This window comes from Coregonus lavaretus, assembly GCF_964263955.1.
Source record: "Coregonus lavaretus genome assembly, chromosome: 1".
NCBI classification, from domain to species: Eukaryota; Metazoa; Chordata; class Actinopteri; order Salmoniformes; family Salmonidae; genus Coregonus; species Coregonus lavaretus.
Genome location: NC_139988.1, coordinates 89,941,385 through 89,963,022, shown reverse-complemented (window position 1 = coordinate 89,963,022; position 21,638 = coordinate 89,941,385). Strand labels below are relative to the sequence as shown.

Here is a 21,638-nt window from a genome sequence, read left to right as displayed (position 1 = left end):
TGTAACAGGGTATCGTGAGTGGTGTGTGTGTGTGTGTGTGTGTGTGTTACCTGCAGGCTGGATGCCACAGCTCTTCCTCTTGTGCCATCTGTCCAGCGTCTCTGAACTCACGCTCTCCGACACAAACTCATCCAGCATCTGAGGATGAAGGGAAAGATACGCCTTCACTTTGTCATCCGTCAGACCTACACAATAACACAGGACAGAGAAGGACATCAGCTCTTTCATTCATTCATAACCTCTTTAATTTATTACATCTTTCATTCATTCATTCATTCATTCATTCATTACCTCTTTCCTTTATTACATCTTAGATTCATTACCTCTTTCATTCATAACCTCTTTCATTTATTACATCATTCATTCATTCATTCATAACCTCTTTCATTCATTACCTATTTCATTCATTACCTCTTTCATTCATTATTTTCCTTTTTTTCATTCATTACCTCTTTCTTTTATTACATTATTAATTCATACATTACCTCTTTAATTCATTACATATTTAATTCATTACCTTTTTCATTCATGACCTCTTTCATTCATTACATCTTTCATTCATTATATATTTCATTTATTCATTTCCTTTTTTCATTACTTCATTCATTTATTAATTCCCTCTTTCTTTCATTACCTCATTCATTCATACATTATATAATAATAATAATAATAATAATAATAATAATAATAATAATTGTCACACCCTGACTCAGGGGACTCTTATATGTTGAGTCAGGGTGTGTATATTCTTTGTTGTGTATGTTCTATGTTGTGTTCTAGTATGTCTATTTCTATGTTGGCAGGTGTGGTTCCCAATCAGAGGTAGCTGTCGCTCGTTGTCTCTGATTGGGGACCATACTTAGGCAGCCTATTGGCACTATTGAGTTGTGGGATCTTGTTCCTTGTAAGGTATGTTGTGTGTTCTACCTTGGACTTCACGTTTCGTTTACATTTACATTTACATTTTAGTCATTTAGCAGACGCTCTTATCCAGAGCGACTTACAGGAGCAATTAGGGTTAAGTGCCTTGCTCAAGGGCACATTAACGTCATTTAGCAGACGCTCTTAGCCAGAGCGACTCACAAATTGGTGCGTTCACCCTATAGCCAGTGGGATAACCACTTTACAATTTGGGGGGGGGGGGGGGGTTAGAAGGAATACTTTATCCTATCCCAGGTATTCCTTGAAGAGGTGGGGTTTCAAATGTCTCCGGAAGGTGGTGAGTGACTCCGCTGTCCTGGCGTCGTGAGGGAGCTTGTTCCACCATTGGGGTGCCAGAGCAGCGAACAGTTTTGACTGGGCTGAGCGGGAGCTATGCTTCCGCAGAGGAAGGGGAGCCAGCAGGCCAGAGGTGGATGAACGCAATGCCCTCGTTTGGGTGTAGGGACTGATCAGAGCCTGAAGGTACAGAGGTGCCGTTCCCCTCACTGCTCCATAGGCAAGCACCATGGTCTTGTAGCGGATGCGAGCTTCAACTGGAAGCCAGTGGAGTGTGCGGAGGAGGGGGGTGACGTGAGAGAACTTGGGAAGGTTGAACACCAGACGGGCTGCGGCATTCTGGATGAGTTGTAGGGGTTTAATGGCACAGGCAGGGAGGCCAGCCAACAGCGAGTTGCAGTAGTCCAGACGGGAGATGACAAGTGCCTGGACCAGGACCTGCGCCGCTTCCTGTGTAAGGCAGGGTCGCACTCTCCGAATGTTGTAGAGCATGAACCTGCAGGAGCGGGTCACCGCCTTGATGTTGGCGGAGAACGACAGGGTGTTGTCCAGGGTCACGCCTAGGCTCTTCGCACTCTGGGAGGAGGACACAGCGGAGTTGTCAACCGTGATGGCGAGATCATGGAACGGGCAGTCCTTCCCCGGGAGGAAGAGCAGCTCCGTCTTGCCAGGGTTCAGCTTGAGGTGGTGATCCGTCATCCATACTGATATGTCTGCCAGACATGCAGAGATGCGATTCGCCACCTGGTTATCAGAAGGGGGAAAGTTTAGTTTGTTGTTTTGTCGTTGTGTTTATTTGGTTTAATAAACATGTACGTATATCACGCTGCGCCTTGGTCTGACCCGTCATTGAACGAACGTGACAATAATAATAATAATAATAATAATATGCCACATCTTTCATTCATTACATCTCCCTGCTGAAAAAAACAGCATAGACCAGTATAGGCTGGTGACCAGCCTTCCTTGTGTTTTCGCTGGTGACCAGCCTTCGTTGTGTTTTCGCTGGTGACCACCCTTCGTTGTGTTTTCGCTGGTGACCACCCTTCGTTGTGTTTTCGCTGGTGACCAGCCTTCGTTGTGTTTTCGCTGGTGACCACCCTTCGTTGTGTTTTCGCTGGTGACCACCCTTCGTTGTGTTTTCGCTGGTGACCACCCTTCGTTGTGTTTTCGCTGGTGACCACCCTTCGTTGTGTTTTCGCTGGTGACCACCCTTCGTTGTGTTTTCGCTGGTGACCACCCTTCGTTGTGTTTTAGCTGGTAACCTGCTTTGTTGTGTTTTCGCTGGTGACCACCCTTCGTTGTGTTTTCGCTGGTGACCAGCCTTCTCTGTGTTTTGGACACTGGTGAAAAGCATATACTGATCATAAATTCACCAGCATATGCTGGTCACCCGCAAAACCAGCATCAACTCACATTATGCTAGCTTGCAAAGTGAAGTCTGATTCCTACTGGAATCGAACCAGAGTGGGGGTATCCAACAATTGGAACTTTTATTCTCCCGCAAACTGCAAATCAGAATGACTACCAGGATTAGGACGATCAGTGAATGAGACTACCTAAACCATGTAACCTGGAACAACAACCATTTCAGTAACAGGTGCAATAAGTGTATGTTATTTATCTTTTTTTGTAGCAATTCTAAAAATCTAACTGCAATAGAGCATGCTGGGAAATATGATAATGATGGGTGTGGTTTTGCAGACCAGCTTGACCAGACCCTGCTGGACCAGGAAGGGTTCTTTACTGCTGTGATGGTGGTGAAGAACCGTCCTAGTCTTTCCCTCTCCACCATGTTTTCCTTTTACGCCATGAAACGCTTCTTATTTTTCTTCTTTGGAATTTGATTGGCGGATCACATGCAACTTTTAGGTGCATACAGCGCCACCTACTGTACTGGAGTGTGAGGCCAGTCACAGGCTACCTACATAAAATTCTCTTCATTAGTCCTGTTTCTCTAAGAAAGTGAAATGTAGCCCTAGACACCACCACCTACGCTCATTAAAAACCCACTACCCCATTCCACTACTTTGACCCTATCTGCTCCTGCACCATGCCAACGGCCTGGGAGGACGGGACACCAACCCTAAACACACCCTGTAACTCTTCTGAAGTCAGACCATCAATGTTGCACCTGAAACAACGCAGTGGATTCGGCACAAAAGCTGTAAACAGGATAACTGATATATACTAACATGACTTTGTCTGATAGTGACTCTGACTCAGAATGTAAAAAAGGGTTGACAGTGACTCCTCTGTTTCACCACGCTCCCCACTAGGTCTGCGGCGCAGCAAATGTCGGGCGTCACGAACACCAGGAATCTTCAACTTCAATTGCTCCATCTCCACACTTAACGCTGCCATGAAATGCTACACTGGTAAAAAAGTTGCTGTAATTTTACGGTACACTACAGGCCCACTGGTTGCAGTAAAAATATGTTAAACAACAACAAGTTAATACATTTCTACAGCTGAATTAAGGTGTTGTTGCTGTAAAAGGACATAATGCCGGTTACTTGAGACTTACATCACTTGGGATTTGAACTCACAACATCTTGATTGCCAATGACCGGAATTTGCTGCTATGCCACCAGCTCTGTGGGCATGACAGAGATTGGTCATAGATTTAATAGCAAGAAAACATTTCTGCACTTTGACAATTATTGACTTGTTTTTGGCCAACTTTTAGCAGATTATCCCAATGTAAAAAAATTGCAGTGCTCAGGGACACTTGATGTAAAGTGTGCATAAATGCTTTTGGGGATTTGAACTTGCAAGCTTTTGGGTGGAAGGGCATTCATTAATGTTTCAGCAGTGCCACCAGGTATATCTTCATTACCAAGAATATATATCCACACACTCTCGAAAATTAGGGTATAGTTAGGGTACAGCGTTGTTCCCTGGGGTACATAAGGTACCTTCACATGGTAGTGGTCTGTTCCTTTTAGGGTACATGGTAGGGTGCGTGGCATCACCTTTACAGTAGGAAACATTCTGGGTATGTGTAAATTTACTTGGCGAATAAAGGTGATTCTGATGTGCAGATAATCTAATCTAAAATGGTACATTTTTCTACCCAATATTTTGAATACAAGGTACTATCGTCACTGTGCTTAGAAATGTACCTGTGGGGTTAATTAGCATATTTGGGGGTGTGGTCTAACATATGTGTATTTGCACCAACCATCAGTGGAAGTGTTGTACCAGTAGCTGACTGTACTTTCACTAAACTTTTCTGTTTACAAGAAAGCTTATAACATTTGTTGACAACTACTAAGTATTACTTGTGGTGAGCACACTCGGGGCCCAGCGTCACCGTTGGCAACAAACTGATCTTCCAGTCACACCATCATGTTAGTGAGCGTGACAACACTAAGTTAAATACTTGCAGCAAGCGGACAGTAAGTTCCTGAAAATTAAACATGAACTTCCCTAGTGACCAACTGCAATTAAGTTACTGGAAGAGGCACAGCAACTTCATCACAGTCCAACTCTTGATTGTCACAAGCTCTTACAAAGAATGTGGAACTGACAGTGGACAAATTAGGTGCTCAACTGTCATCAACATAACAATAAAACCACTTAAACTGGTACAACACTTCCACTAACAGTTGGCACAAATACAACATATTTTACACCATTCCCCCAAATATGCTAACGCACCCCTGCCAGCACATTGCCCCCACCTACATCTCAAAGTGCAGTGAAAGTAAGGTAGACAACAACAAGTCATTTTACAACAATAACACCTTAATTCAACTGTAAAAAATACTGTATTTTGCCTGCAACTCAGTAGCCTGTAACTTACTGTCAAATTACAGGTAATTCTGCCATAAGCACATCTGAAGAATCCTATAATGTATAACAGTAGAAGCTGTCATTGGTTCTACCTGGAACTAGAGGGTTCTTCATGAGAGGGTTCTAAATGGAACTCCAAAAGCAAGTCAAGATTTTTTTTAAACATGACTTAAAAAACATAAGCCTATGCAACATTAACCATTTAAAAACAGTTCTGTAGCATTGAGGTTAGTGCAGTAGGCTATAGGCCCAATACATTATCACTGCACATTGGCTTTGCTCGATTTGCCCTGTCAATGTTCAACGTTTTTGGTATATGATCACACTGGTAATAGATCATTTGTTGTATTACTTGTGAGGCACAGCTAAGTGAGCATAATATTTTATTTTATTTTACTGGACTGATGGCCTGCATCTGATGGTCAGTCTGATGGGAGGGAGGGAGGAAGGGAGGGAGGGAGGGAGGGAGGGAGGGAGGGAGGGAGGGAGCACCGTCCCTCCACTGAGAAAAGTCTTCCAGCTGATGGCGAAACTCAAGTCGCACTGCGTTATTTCTTCCTCATGCACCAATTCACGTTGTCACTCCTATGACCAGAGAAAGTGAAATAGTCCTTGATATTTAAAAAAGACACAAGCCGCTAATAATAACAACAATGCAGTCTTATTGGAACACTTTGCTATGCTATACTCATTCATTGCAGCTGTTGTAGCGTGGGTGGAAGTAGGGAGAACACGCATGGCTTCTAAAAGGTGTTAAAGTGTTGACAGTGCTGAACAACCAACTCAAACATTGACTTACTTATAAAAACAGCAGCTCTTCGCTGTATTCATTGAGTCTCTCTCTTGTCATGGTTTTAAAAGTTTTGAAATCTCCCGGTATCAACTTTGCTGTGCGCTCAAGGTTTCTTTTTACAAATCTATGGCTCGAGGAAACTGTGCAGACGCGTTGATCTGAGCTATCTGATTGGCCATCGGTAGGCCTATAGGTGCACTTGATTTGCTCTCTGGGCCTGCTGGAGTTCTACCTTCAGATACAGCCTTGCCGGCGCCAGGGCTGCTGAATCAAGTGCACCTACCGCCAACAGCGCCAGGGCTGCTGAATCAAGTGCACCTACCGCCAACAGCGCCAGGGCTGCTGAATCAAGTGCACCTACCGCCAACAGCGCCAGGGCTGCTGAATCAAGTGCACCTACCGCCAACAGCGCTAAAATAAAATATATAACGCAAGGCTTTATCGTATTTTTTTTTTTTACAGGAATGTTTGGTGATGGACTACGAACGCGATCGACCGGTTGGTGACCTCTGACCTACAGGGGAAATATCAAAGGGTTCTACATGGAACCCAGAAGTCTCCCCCCCCATAGGGACAGATGACAGAATGTCTATTGGTTCTAGTCTTTTAACAACCTAAATCACAGATCCAGTGGCGTAGCAGGAAATTCAAGGTTGTGAGTTCAAATCCCCAAGTGAAGTTGACTTCCATGTAATCAAAACCACGCCCATCATTATCATATTTCCCAGCATGCTCTATTTCTATTTTTCTAAACTAATCAAAATCTGTATAGTGGACATACTGCACCCGTTACTTAGATGGTTGTTTTAGTTTAGATGGTTCAGGTAGTCATTCAATATTTATTTATTTTACTCTGGCAGTCATTCTGAATGTAGATTTTGGGAATCTTCTCTGACTGGATTTCAATAGGAATTGGACATTACTTTGCAAGCCAGCATAATGTGACTTGATGAGGGCTTAGCTTTAGCGATGGCTGGTCACCAGTGTCCAAAACACAGCGAAGGCTGGTCACCAGTGTCCAAAACACAGCGAAGGCTGGTCACCAGTGTCCAAAACACAGCGATGGCTGGTCACCAGTGTCCAAAACACAGAGAAGGCTGGTCACCAGTGTCCAAAACACAGAGAAGGCTGGTCACCAGTGTCCAAAACACAGCAAAGGCTGGTCACCAGTGTCCAAAACACAGCAAAGGCTGGTCACCAGTGTCCAAAGCACAACGAAGGCTGGTCACCAGTGTCCAAAACACAGCGATGGCTGGTCACCAGTGTCCAAAACACAACGAAGGCTGGTCACCAGCGATAACACAACGACAAGCACTGACCAGCATTGACCAGCTTGAAATGTATGCCGGTATATGTAGCATTTTTCAGCGGGGTTCATTCATTCATTCATTTATTCAATAATTCATTGTATAGTACCTCTTTCAATCATTCATTCATTATATATTTCACTCATCTATCTATTGGCAGAGAACGGAAGACAAAAAATCTGACAGAAAATAGGATATAGCTTCCTCTAAACACAGAGGGATATAGTTTCCTCTAAACACAGAGGGATATAGCTTCCTCTAAACACAGAGGGATATAGCTTCCTCTAAACACAGAGGGATATAGTTTCCTCTAAACACAGAGGGATATAGCTTCCTCTAAACACAGAGGGATATAGCTTCCTCTAAACACAGAGGGATATAGCTTCCTCTAAACACAGAGGGATATAGCTTCCTCTAAACACAGAGGGATATAGCTTCATCTAAACACAGAGGGATATAGCTTCCTCTAAACACAGAGGGATATAGCTTCATCTAAACACAGAGGGATATAGCTTCCTCTAAACACAGAGGGATATAGCTTCCTCTAAACACAGAGGGATATAGTTTCCTCTAAACACAGAGGGATATAGCTTCCTCTAAAAACAGAGGGATATAGCTTCCTCTAAACACAGAGGGATATAGCTTCCTCTAAACACAGAGGGATATAGCTTCCTCTAAACACAGAGGGATATAGCTTCCTCTAAACACAGAGGGATATAGCTTCCTCTAAACACAGAGGGATATAGCTTCCTCTAAACACAGAGGGATATAGTTTCCTCTAAACACAGAGGGATATAGTTTCCTCTAAACACAGAGGGATATAGCTTCCTCTAAACACAGAGGGATATAGTTTCCTCTAAACACAGAGGGATATAGTTTCCTCTAAACACAGAGGGATATAGCTTCCTCTAAACACAGAGGGATATAGCTTCCTCTAAACACAGAGGGATATAGTTTCCTCTAAACACAGAGGGATATAGCTTCCTCTAAACACAGAGGGATATAGCTTCCTCTAAACACAGAGGGATATAGCTTCCTCTAAACACAGAGGGATATAGTTTCCTCTAAACACAGAGGGATATAGCTTCCTCTAAACACAGAGGGATATAGCTTCCTCTAAACACAGAGGGATATAGTTTCCTCTAAACACAGAGGGATATAGTTTCCTCTAAACACAGAGGGATATAGTTTCCTCTAAACACAGAGGGATATAGCTTCCTCTAAACACAGAGGGATATAGCTTCCTCTAAACACAGAGGGATATAGCTTCCTCTAAACACAGAGGGATATAGCTTCCTCTAAACACAGAGGGATATAGCTTCCTCTAAACACAGAGGGATATAGCTTCCTCTAAACACAGAGGGATATAGCTTCCTCTAAACACAGAGGGATATAGTTTCCTCTAAACACAGAGGGATATAGTTTCATCTAAACACACAAGACGGCAAAGCTGGTTGAAATCATGACGTAATTCCAACCAGCTATGTCCCCTGGGACAGTGGTGACTTGGACAGTGGCGGTAGTGCTGCCGCGTCTCCGGGGAGAGGAGGCCCAGCAGAGGCAGCAAGAGGAAGGAGGGAGAGAAGGAGGCGAGGAGAACTGAATTGTTGCTTAATAGGCAATTAGGTCGTTGAGAGCTCTGTTTATTATGTGTGTTGTCGGGGACGACGGGGAGAACAGCCATTTGCCTGGACATCACTGAACCTTCACTGAGGTAGAGTTATTCTTAATGGACATGCTGGCGTCTGTCTACACTGTCCTTTCTGTGTGTGTGTGTGTGTGTGTGTGTGTGTGTGTGTGTGTGTGTGTGTGTGTGTGTGTGTGTGTGTGTGTGTGTGTGTGTGTGTGTGTGTGTGTGTGTGTGTGTGTGTTTCCGGTGACAGTCATTTTGTAAGTATTGAGGCTATTGATTCTGTGCCTAGTTTTCTGAATAGCCCACTGGTTTGACAAATAAAGCATGACTACTTCATTTTTTCTCCACAAAATTACAATCACAGCGCTGTTAACTACCACTAACAGGTCCCGATCATTATCATAAAGGGATTTTTTTTTTATTAAATAAATACCTAACGCAACAATGCTGTAAGGTTGGTAGGAGGAGATATGAACCTTTACAATTATATGCCACGAATATATAAAGCACTCCGCACGTCATCGTCGTGATACGGCAGAGAGTGAGACAGGGAAGCAGTAGCAGCGAAGTCCTGTGTACTTTAAGAAGTTAAATGAGAAGGTGGTGAAATGCAAACTTTGTGAGTTGGAAATGAGCTACAATGGCAGCACAGGTGCAACGCTTAACCATCTGAAAGGGAGGGACTGTGAGACCCAAACCGTTGCTGGCAGCGCAGCGTAGGTGCCCAACAGCAGACACAAGACAGGCTCTTCACACCAGAAGAAGTGCAAGAAGAGACGGAGTTAGAAAATCACAGCGCTGATTACAGAAATGATTGCAGTTGATAAGCGGCCAACGTCAACGGTAGAGGATGTCTGCTTCAATACCCTGATGTCATCTAGAACCAGACTACTAGATACCATGTCGAAAACCTTGACGGTCCGGATGGAGAAATTGTGCAATGATTGCTCTACAAGTACAAAGCAAGAGCTCTCGAACACCGTACGTGGCGTTAACAACAGTATTGTTGGACGTCTGTGAACACACTCTCATACATCACTGCAACGAGCCGTCACAGGAAGTCCCATGTACTGGCCACTGAGAACATGGATGAGAGGCACACAGTAGAGAACCTAAAAAATTTAACTACCATCGTTGCTGAGGGGTTGGGGGACAGCAGTAAGGTGAGCGCTGTCTGGCAGGTAGTCATAACTGCGGTAGATTGAACCACACTGCCCCCTAGCGGTCATACGCAGGACCATATCTGCATTGTGAATTCACTCATTTAATTTTATGATTTAAAAATGCCTGTTTAAACGTTAGATCGTTTTTGTTTTTTTTTACATTTATCACATACCTAGTCAGGTCCCAAATGTATCAAAATCAAATCAAATGGAACTTTATTAAAAGCATTTAGGACTTAAAACAATACAATAAAAGAGAACGTAAAAAACCCTAAAGGACATTTAAAACGCCACACTGTACCAACTAAACTACAGAGCTTATAGATTTCAGTCAGAATAGATATTATGCTTGAAAGTATAGTACTTGTAGTCAGTCACCAAAACTCCTGTGAGAGAATCTGAACACATTTATCAAATTTGCTCACTAAATGCCAGGATATCAGACTGCCTTCAGCTGGGAAGCATGTGTTCTGCTGCCCTCACACACACAAACACACACACACACACACACACACACACACACACACACACACACACACACACACAGTTCAGATGGACAGATGGAGTGAAATCAACTAGCATAACACGCGAGTAGGATCTATAGCAGGGGTAGGCAACTAGATTCAGTCATGGACCGATTTTTGTCGGAGTGAATGGCCAGCGGGCCGGAACATAATTATAAATCATTTCTACACTGCAAATTGACCACAACTAAGCCCAAAAATAGATTGTATTTGAAAATAACAATAATTTAATACCTTGATTATTCATGGGAATACTTGGAAACAGATTTCTTAAATTAAACTCATTTTAAGCTGAATTCCAGGTGATTTTACAGTTATTTGTTACCAAAGAAATGTATATTAGACTTTTGGGTATGTTGTGGTGAACATTCATTACAATTGTAGGCAGTTATATCATCAAAATCAATCAATTAAAGCACATTTTTTGGGCTCATTCAGTAGTTTTTACATGATTAAGTAGAATCCTGTTGAAAAATAATGTTAAAAGTATAATTTATATTCATAAAACATAAAAATTATACTGTTGCCGCTTCCTGTAGTCATCGATTTTTTATTTATAGCCCAGTTTCAAAACACCGTTTTTAAATGTCTAAGTTAATAATCAATATACTGAAATGTGATATTTTGAAGACCAAACATAAATATTACACCCTACTCATAAATGTGTCACACTTGTGTTCAGATTACTTATATTATTATATTATAGTATAGAACCTTATCAACTGCACACACACCAACATTTACCAAACGGCCACTCTAAACTGGAAATCAGATGAATCACCTCACATCGATATTGTATTGAAATCAATGGAACTGGGATAGTAACTGTGGCGATGTACCGTTTGCGCTCTTCTAAAAGACAAAACACAACGACCTTGGGTATACGATATGTCCCTGTAGTAGCCATTTATCAACTCCTCTCCTTGTGGGACAATGTTTCCGGTAGATGGCAAATACAAAAAAGGAAACAACACTTCTTTGACTGGATAACTTCAACGAATCATCACCTCACATGTACACTATATATACAGTGGGGAAAAAAAGTATTTAGTCAGCCACCAATTGTGCAAGTTCTTCCACTTAAAAAGATGAGAGAGGCCTGTAATTTTCATCATAGGTACACGTCAACTATGACAGACAAATTGAGGAAAAAAAATCCAGAAAATCACATTGTAGGATTTTTAATGAATTTATTTCCAAATTATGGTGGAAAATAAATATTTGGTCACCTACAAACAAGCAAGATTTCTGGCTCTCACAGACCTGTAACTTCTTCTTTAAGAGGCTCCTCTGTCCTCCACTCGTTACCTGTATTAATGGCACCTGTTTGAACTTGTTATCAGTATAAAATACACCTGTCCATAACCTCAAACAGTCACACTCCAAACTCCACTATGGCCAAGACCAAAGAGCTGTCAAAGGACACCAGAAACAAAATTGTAGACCTGCACCAGGCTGGGGAGACTGAATCTGCAATAGATAAGCAGCTTGGTTAGAAGAAATCAGCTGTTGGAGCAATTATTAAGAAATGGAAGACATACAAGACCACTGATAATCTCCCTCGATCTGGGGCTCCACGCAAGATCTCACCCCGTGGGGTCAAAATGATCACAAGAACGGTGAGCAAAAACCAGGACGACTGATCCGTGTAAAGGAAAGAATGAATGGGGCCATGTATCGTGAGATTTTGAGTGAAAACCTCCTTCCATCAGCAAGGGCATTGAAGATGAAACGTGGCTGGGTCTTTCAGCATGACAATGATCCCAAACACACCGCCCGGGCAACGAAGGAGTGGCTTCGTAAGAAGCATTTCAAGGTCCTGGAGTGGCCTAGCCTGTCTCCAGATCTCAACCCCATAGAAAATCTTTGGAGGGAGTTGAAAGTCCGTGTTGCCCAGCGACAGCCCCAAAACATCACTGCTCTAGAGGAGATCTGCATGGAGGAATGGGCCAAAATACCAGCAACAGTGTGTGAAAACCTTGTGAAGACTTACAGAAAATGTTTGACCTGTGTCATTGCCAACAAAGGGTATATAACAAAGTATTGAGAAACTTTTGTTATTGACCAAATACTTATTTTCCACCATAATTTGCAAATAAATTCATTAAAAATCCTACAATGTGATTTTCTGGATTTCTTTTTCTCATTTTGTCTGTCATAGTTGACGTGTACCTATGATGAAAATTACAGGCCTCTCTCATCTTTTTAAGTGGGAGAACTTGCACAATTGGTGGCTGACTAAATACTTTTTTTCCCCACTGTACAAAAGTATGTGGATCCCCCTTCAAATGAGTGGATTTGGCTATTTCATCCACACCCGTTGCTGACAGGTGTATAAATTTCGAACACATAGCCATGAAATCTCCATAGACAAACACTGGCAGTAGAATGGCCTTACTGAAGCGCTCAGTGACTTTCAACGTGGCACCATCATAGGATGCCACCTTTCCAACAAGTCAGTTCGTCAAATTTCTAACCTGCTAGAGCTGCCCCGGTCAACTGTAAGTGCTGTTATTGTGAAGTGGAAACGTCTAGGAGCAACAACGGCTCAGCCGCGAAGTGGTAGGCCACACAAGCTCACAGAAAGGGACCACCGAGTGCTGAAGCGCGAAGCACGTAAAGATAATCTGTCCTCGGTTGCAACACTCACTACCGAGTTCCAAACTGCCTCTGGAAGCAACGTTTGTCTGGAGCTTCATGAAATGGGTTTCCATGGCCGAGCAGCCGCACACAAGCCTAAGATCACCATGCGCAATGCCAAGCGTCGGCTGGAGAGGTGGAAAGCTCACCGCCATTGGACTCTGGAGCAGTGGAAACGGAGTGGAGTGATGAATCACGCTTCACCATCTGGCAGTCCGACGGACGAATCTGGGTTTGGTGGATGCCAGGAGAACGCTACCTGCCCAATGCATAGTGCCAACTGTAAAGTTTGGTTGAGGAGGTATAATGGTTTGAGGCTGTTCATGTTTCAGGCTAGGACCCTTAGTTCCAGTGAAGGGAAAGCTTAACGCTACAGCATACAATGACATTCTAGACGATTCTGTGCATCCAACTTTGTGGCAAAAGTTTGGGGAAGGCCCTTTCCTGTTTCAGCATGACAATGCCCCCGTGCACAAAGCGAGGTCCATACAGAAATTGTTTGTCGAGATAGGTATGGAAGAACTTGACCGGCCTGCACAGAGCCCTGACCTCAACCCCATCAAACACCTTTGGGATGAATTGGAAATGCCGACTGCGAGCCAGGCCTAATCGCCCAACATCAGTGCCCGACCTCACTAATGCTCGTGGCTGAATGGAAGCAAGTCCCCGCAGCAACGTTCCAACATCTAGTGGAAAGCCTTCCCAGAAGAGTGGAGGCTGTTATAGCAGCAAAGGGGGGACCAACTCCATATCAATGCCCATGATTTTTGGACTGAGATGTTGGACGAGCAGGGGTCCGCATACTCTTGGTCATGTAATGTAGCTCTACAGTGACAGGGGTTGGCTTTCATTTGAGTGACAGCTTTACTGTCAAATCCATGTAGTTGTTTGTGGCCAGTGACTTTTATAAAAGAGAGCGATCACAATTTTTCCTTGCCATTTGAGTTTGAAAATGATCAACTGCGTTCTATGTCCCACGATGGACAGGCGCGTATGACAGAATCAACGCTACCAAACCAAAGAATCTGCTTAAAGCAATCCATTTAATATCATCTTGGTGACTATAAACGTATATATTAACATCACCAATCTGAGGTAAAAAGGATGGGTAATTCCACTCAATTTATGTGGTGAAAATGCGAGCTTGTGTAACAACAACTGTAGTAATGTCCACATTCGGGAAATAAGCGCAACATAAAATCATTGAATATGACTAAATCATTCAACATTTAGGATTATAGTATATGTTTTCCCGCTCACAACCGACTGGGCACGGATGTCAATTCAACGTCAATTCAACATCAATTCAACATCAATTCAACATCAATTCAACGTCAGTTCAACGTCTATTCAACGTAATTTCAATGAAATGACATAGAAACCATGTTGATTCAACCAGTGTATTCTCAGTGGGAAGCTATTTCAACAATTCCACCTATTTCCTCACTCGTTTAACAAACACAATTTAAACCGGGCGCACTAGACTAGCGCCTCCATAGTGTCTCTGGAGCAGCCTGAACGTTCGACGTTCCTAACAATTGCTTCACGGTAACCTGGTAACATCACGTTTGTAGTGTGGCTAGCCACTGGATGGCTCTGAATGCACTGTCAGAATGCAGTTAAAGCTACTAACCACTTCTGGAGATAACTACTTCTCTCAAATTGTATCTTGATGTTGACAGAAGATGAGAGTTCTATTAATAATATACTGTAACTAACTATAAAAAATAGTTATATTCACTGGCTAGCTAGCTAGCTAGCGTTAGCAAAGTTTTCAATGGTGGCCAACGATGAACTAGCTAACCAGCCAGCAAAAACAATGCAACAAAAGTATAATTTCGGATTCTAAAAATACTCCAACGGGCTCTGTATTTCTGGAATCACAGTCGCAAGTATCCCTGGTAAACAATTAATGTTTCGATGAAAAGTTTTTGCCATTGCCCTCCATGCATTCGAAACGTGAGCTTGTCCGAGGCTTTCGGGAATCGAGCTTGGTCGACGAAAGTTGCTATCTACCGGAACGCTGTGATTGGTTGCCCAGGATTCTAGGTCGGGACTTAGCGACGGGTCAATTCAGCACCACTCTACACCACCTGAACTTAAAGTAGGAGAAGACAGGCATATGGGGCCTAGGTAAACAGTAGAGAGGAGACAAGAGAGAGACAGGGAGATAGAGAGAGAGAGAGAGAGATAGAGAGATGGAATGAGAAGGAAAGAGAGAAATTATAAAGAGGATAGAGAGAGTAGACGGAGAGACACAGTGAGACAGACAGACAGACAGACAGACAGGGGAGAGGGAGAGACAGACAGACAGACCTCCAGACAGACAGACAGACAGACAGACAGACAGACCTCCAGACAGACAGACAGACCTCCAGACAGACAGACAGACAGACAGACAGACAGACAGACAGACAGACAGACAGACAGACAGGGGAGAGGGAGAGAGTAGACCGAGAGCTGGGAGGGGGTCCAATCTGGCCCGCGGGTGGTTTGAGTAAAAAATTTAATAATAATATGTATTAAAAAAAACATTGTGGGGGAAATTACTAAAACCAAATTGAAACTGTGTAGAAATGATAATGGACCTATATTCATACAGTTTCTTGAATGTGTCCAGCTAAATATCACCAAAATGAAAGCTAGACAGTCAGGGAGCACATAACATTCCCAAAACGATGGATAGAGGACTATTTTTTGCACATGTTGACAGCAAGGAAATATAACCAATTTCAGTGTGACCCTCCGGACCTTGTTGAAGACCGAATGGGGCAAAATGAGTTTGACACCACTGCTCTTCATGAACCCAAACCGGGCCCTCCCTCCAACTGTTGTCTCAAACACACACACACACACACACACACACACACACACACACACACACACACACACACACACACACACACACACCCACCCACCCTTCCGCCCCACACACACCCTCCAACCACCATCACCCACCACCATCAGCTCTGCTTTTCTTATCCAACCCCACACATTCTAGGAACACCAACCATCAATCTACGATTGTGTGTGTGTTTCATACAATCTGGCATCTTTCTTTTTACTAATCGTACCCAAAATGTCACCAGGCCAAATCACATGCTGCATCATCAAAGATATAACCAGAGGATCACATGACAACAGACATCACAACAACATCACATGACAACAGACATCATGACAACATCCCATGACAACCGACATCACAACAACATCACATGACAACCGACATCACAACAACATCACATGACAACCGACATCACAACAACATCACATGACAACATCACATGACCCCCCCCCCCCCTAACTCTAAGTGTATGAGAGCCTGCAGTGATACTAAGGGCTGTGGGATGTGTGTGTGGTATGGTTGTGTTTGTGTGTGTGTGTGTGTGTGTGTGTGTGTGTGTGTGCGTGTGTGTGTGTGTTGATGCTTCTCCCCTCACACCACTGTGGTCAAGTCAGGTCTTGGTTGACCCCTCTGGTTCTGGTCAGAGACCTCGACCGTCTCCCAAATGGTACCCTATTTCCTATTTAGTGCACTACTTTTTGACCAGCTCCCATAGGGCTCTGTTCAAAAGTAGTGCCCTATGTAGGGAATAGGGTGCCATTTGGGCCGCGGTCCTCAATAGCATGTCTCGTTCCCTCTCTGGGGTCGTTGATACAACAGTAATGGCATCATCATGATGATGAAAATCTGTTCTGCTTCAATGGTCACAGTATTTCAATGTGTGTTGTTATTCAAAAGACGGACGGAACAGCGGACATGGTTCTGTGAAGAGGTGACATTCTATGTGATTATTTTAAACAAACAAACAAACAAACACAGACACACAGAGACACACACACACACACATCCTAGTACACTCCTCTAGTCATCTAACAGCACCATGGTTAAACCGCTAACAAACATGAAAAAACATCACAGTCCTCTTGGCTTTCTGCTCAGAGATGTAACGCAGGCCAATTGAATCATTTTCAAACCAATTCTCCATATTTCTCTCTTTAGTTCCATATTTATTTTCATTGTAATATTAAATCATTCTACACCCAGGTAGCAACTCTATCCATCAGTCTTTGGTGTCAGTTTCAACTCTATCAATCAGTCTCGTGTCAGTTTCAACTCTATCAATCAGTCTCTTGTGTCCGTTTCATGTAGCCAAATAACAGTGGTAGGCAGTGCTTCTACTGTCAACTACATTGCTCTTTAATCTTTTAAATATTATTTTTGTGTTTTCTGGATAAACTGTTCCTTCCATTGGCGTAGCAGGCTACTCATTTGACATTACGTACGGACAGCAGTACCTGTATTTTTCATACGTTTTACATCAAACTGAAACCCAATCTCTCTGTGCTGAGTTTCCTGAGTAAAACCTGGGGTCTGTTCAGAAGGGTGCAACGTTACAGAATGTTTTGATAGCGTCGTGAAACGAGATAAGAAAAGTAACACAAAAAAAAGAACACAAATCTAAATTTGACACCATATGCCTTGATAGGCTACCATGGGAGAACAGGGGGCCGGAAAAATAAGCTACAAATCCACCGAACCCTCATTTCAGTAAGCACGCACGTACGTACGTCTGTCCTTATTCTACAAAGCAGATCTTAGAGTAATTATTTTTAGGTCTGCTCATTTCACCCTGTGAGTACAGTAGGCCTAGATACGTATCTCTGTCCTTATTCTACGAAGCAGACCTTGATTCTTTTTTAGGTGTGCTCTGCTCTACACTGTCACTATTGTCCCCCTGGAGATCTGGCCCTGCGTCACTCCTCCGATGTTCTTCTTCTCCAGCCTGCGTTAGACTGAAAGAGCACTGGTCCTTGTGGGGGGGCAGGACTGAGTTCAGGCCCCAGACGTCATCAACTCCCTGCCGGACCCTAGCCAACTCCCTAGCCTCTCATGTAGCACACTTTAACTCCCATAATCCCACATCACCTCGATCCCCTACACCCTAGGCACTTGTGTAGATCTGAGAGGATTGTGTATTGGCATAAGCAACATGTTGTTGTGCTTTGCGTCCCTCCTGTCTAGTCTCCTCTGCAGGATGTTTTTGAGTGCAAGAGCGTGGTCCTCGAAGGGGGCCACGACTGAGTTCAAGCTCCAGACGTCATCAACTCCGGACACAACCTCCTGCGGCCTCTACTATATTCCTCACACCTTCTTCAACTCTGGTGAAACTTTAGTAAACTCATAAAAACAAGACACTCGCCTCTGACGTGTCAAACGATTCCCCTCCTCTGAATCCTGAATCAACTCATGACCTCGCCCCCCCGCCTACGCCTTAGGCTCCTGCGGAGATCTGAGAGGAACGGGTCGGGGTTCCGCTGCACAATATGGCCACATATCCACCTGATCCATCAGAACGTCATCATCAGCTCCCTACTGGACCCTCACACAACCTAGCTAGCCTCGCAGGTCACGCTCTCCGTAAATCCCTAAAATCAACCCCTAGCCCCTATACACCCTAGTCACTTGGGTAGGTCAGAAAGTATTATACAACTGAAAAAGCACTAGGGCAGTACTTAGCTTTCCATTTGATAGGCTGCCACATTGCTTACACCTGTACACTCCTCTGAGATGTTAATGTGCAGGGAAGGGTACAAGGTAGTGAGGTGATACAGCGCCTTCAGAAAGTATTCCTTGACTTATTCTTCATTTTGTTGAACTCAAAATTGATTAAATTGATATTTTTTTTCCTTACCCATCGATAAACAGTACCACATAATTGAAAAAGTGAAAACATGTTTTTTTTTTTTATTCTGTAGCGAATTTATTGAAAATGAAATACAGAAATATCTAATTTACATAAGTATTCACACCCCTGAGTGAATACTTTGTAGAAGCACCTTTGGCGGTGATTACAGCTGTGAGTCTTTTGGGGTGAGTCTCTAAGAACGTTCCACACCTGGATTGTACAACATTTACCCATTATTCTTTTCAAGCTCTGTCAAATTGGTTGTTGATCAATCCTAGACAACCATGTTCAGGTTTTGCCATAGATTTTCAAGTAGATTTACCCGCACAGAATACGGTAATATACCGTATATTTTAGGAATTCTACAAACCTGGTCCTGAAACTCTAAAGTAACTTACTGGCCAATTGCTGCCAGTCATTTACTGTAATTCAGAATACAGTACCATAATGAATTTTTGGTCCACCAAAAACCTTTTGAACACTAGTGGGTGCATGGTGTTGTTAAGTATCTCACTCATTAACATATTTTGAGGCGTGTCTTGTAAGAGGCTATATTTGTTGCACCTGTTAGTGAGAGTTCTGTTCCAATTTAAGTGACATATGGAAGTGGTTCCCTAACAATTAAATTCATATAGGAGACCGATCAGACTGGCAGCAAGTCTCCAACCTTTAATGGTTGAGCGTTTAGCCATATCCTTTTGATCTCTGTAGTCACTGTCAGTTTAGAAGTCTTTGTTAAGGCCTAAAGAGCAAGTGATATTAAACACCAAATATCAGTTGGTATAGTGTAATATACAGTATCATTTAACATTCAAAATTAGCAATTGCTGATGTTATTTTCAATACAGTTCAACAATAAAGTACTGTTTTGCTATATATTTACAGCAGAATACTGTAAATGATGGTGCATTGTGGATAAATATTGTGGGAGGAGAAAGAATCGCTGGCTCATTTACGCATGCCTCATTAACGCATGCCTTATAAGTGGCTATATGTGTTGCAATACTTAGTGAGAGTCCTGTACCAATTTAAAATTATATGTGGATCAGAGTGGTAGCGGGTCTTAAACCTTTTTTAGTGGTTGAATATTTACCCGTGTCCATTTCATCTGTTCTTCCCTGTAATCAAGGCTTTGTTTAGGCCTCTAGAAGTGCAGGTGATATAAAATACCTGGTATTCATTAATATGCTCTAATATGCAAATGCATACAGCCAACCTGCTTGCTCGAATCCCTTGTAATTACAGTAAAATACTGTAGAAATAATTTTCTTACAGTTAAATAGTAACTTTTTCTGTATTATACTGTGTTTCATTGTTCTGGCATCAATTTACCGTGAATATCTCAGTATTGTATTGGCAATATCCAGCGATTGTCAGAGATACACTATATACAGTGGGGAGAACGAGTATCTGATACACTGCCGATTTTGCAGGTTTTCCTACTTACAAAGCATGTAGAGGTCTGTAATTTTTATCATAGGTACACTTCAACTGTGAGAGACGGAATCTAAAACAAAAATCCAGAAAATCACATTGTATGATTTTTAAGTAATTCATTTGCATTTTATTGCATGACATAAGTATTTGATCACCTACCAACCAGTAAGAATTCCGGCTCTCACAGACCTGTTAGTTTTTCTTTAAGAAGCCCTCCTGTTCTCCACTCATTACCTGTATTAACTGCACCTGTTTGAACTCGTTACCTGTATAAAAGACACCTGTCCACACACTCAATCAAACAGACTCCAACCTCTCCACAATGGCCAAGACCAGAGAGCTGTGTAAGGACATCAGGGATAAAATTGTAGACCTGCACAAGGCTGGGATGGGCTACAGGACAATAGGCAAGCAGCTTGGTGAGAAGGCAACAACTGTTGACGCAATTATTAGAAAATGGAAGAAGTTCAAGATGACGGTCAATCACCCTCGGTCTGGGGCTCCATGCAAGATCTCACCTCGTGGGGCATCAATGATCATGAGGAAGGTGAGGGATCAGCCCAGAACTACACGGCAGGACCTGGTCAATGACCTGAAGAGAGCTGGGACCACAGTCTCAAAGAAAACCATTAGTAACACACTACGCCGTCATGGATTAAAATCCTGCAGCGCACGCAAGGTCCCCCTGCTCAAGCCAGCGCATGTCCAGGCCCGTCTGAAGTTTGCCAATGACCATCTGGATGATCCAGAGGAGGAATGGGAGAAGGTCATGTGGTCTGATGAGACAAAAATTGAGCTTTTTGGTCTAAACTCCACTCGCCGTGTTTGGAGGAAGAAGAAGGATGAGTACAACCCAAAGAACACCATCCCAACCGTGAAGCATGGAGGTGGAAACAATCATTCTTTGGGGATGCTTTTCTGCAAAGGGGACAGGACGACTGCACCGTATTAAGGGGAGGAAGGATGGGGCCATGTATCGTGAGATCTTGGCCAACAACCTCCTTCCCTCAGTAAGAGCATTGAAGATGGGTCGTGGCTGGGTCTTCCAGCATGACAACGACCCGAAACACACAGCCAGCGCAACTAAGGAGTGGCTCCGTAAGAAGCATCTCAAGGTCCTGGAGTGGCCTAGCCAGTCTCCAGACCTGAACCCAATAGAAAATCTTTGGAGGGAGCTGAAAGTCCGTATTGCCCAGCGACAGCCCCGAAACCTGAAGGATCTGGAGAAGGTCTGTATGGAGGAGTGGGCCAAAATCCCTGCTGCAGTGTGTGCAAACCTGGTCAAGACCTACAGGAAACGTATGATCTCTGTAATTGCAAACAAAGGTTTCTGTACCAAATATTAAGTTCTGCTTTTCTGATGTATAAAATACTTATGTCATGCAATAAAATGCAAATTAATTACTTAAAAATCATACAATGTGATTTTCTG

At 43.1% G+C, this 21,638-nt stretch overlaps 1 protein-coding gene across 1 annotated transcript in view; it reads right to left on the bottom strand.

Moving 5' to 3' along the window:
• Nucleotides 1-21,638, bottom strand: part of LOC311134359 (cAMP and cAMP-inhibited cGMP 3',5'-cyclic phosphodiesterase 10A-like) — a gene marked incomplete at its 3' end in the record, with an annotated part of 68,524 nt that overhangs the window by 31,431 nt on the left and 15,455 nt on the right. Inside the window, exon 2 of the mRNA XM_084168009.1 lies at nt 51-185. Within this exon, the coding sequence (XP_084024135.1) occupies nt 51-185 (135 nt within the window). The remainder of the gene's footprint in view (nt 1-50; nt 186-21,638) is intronic.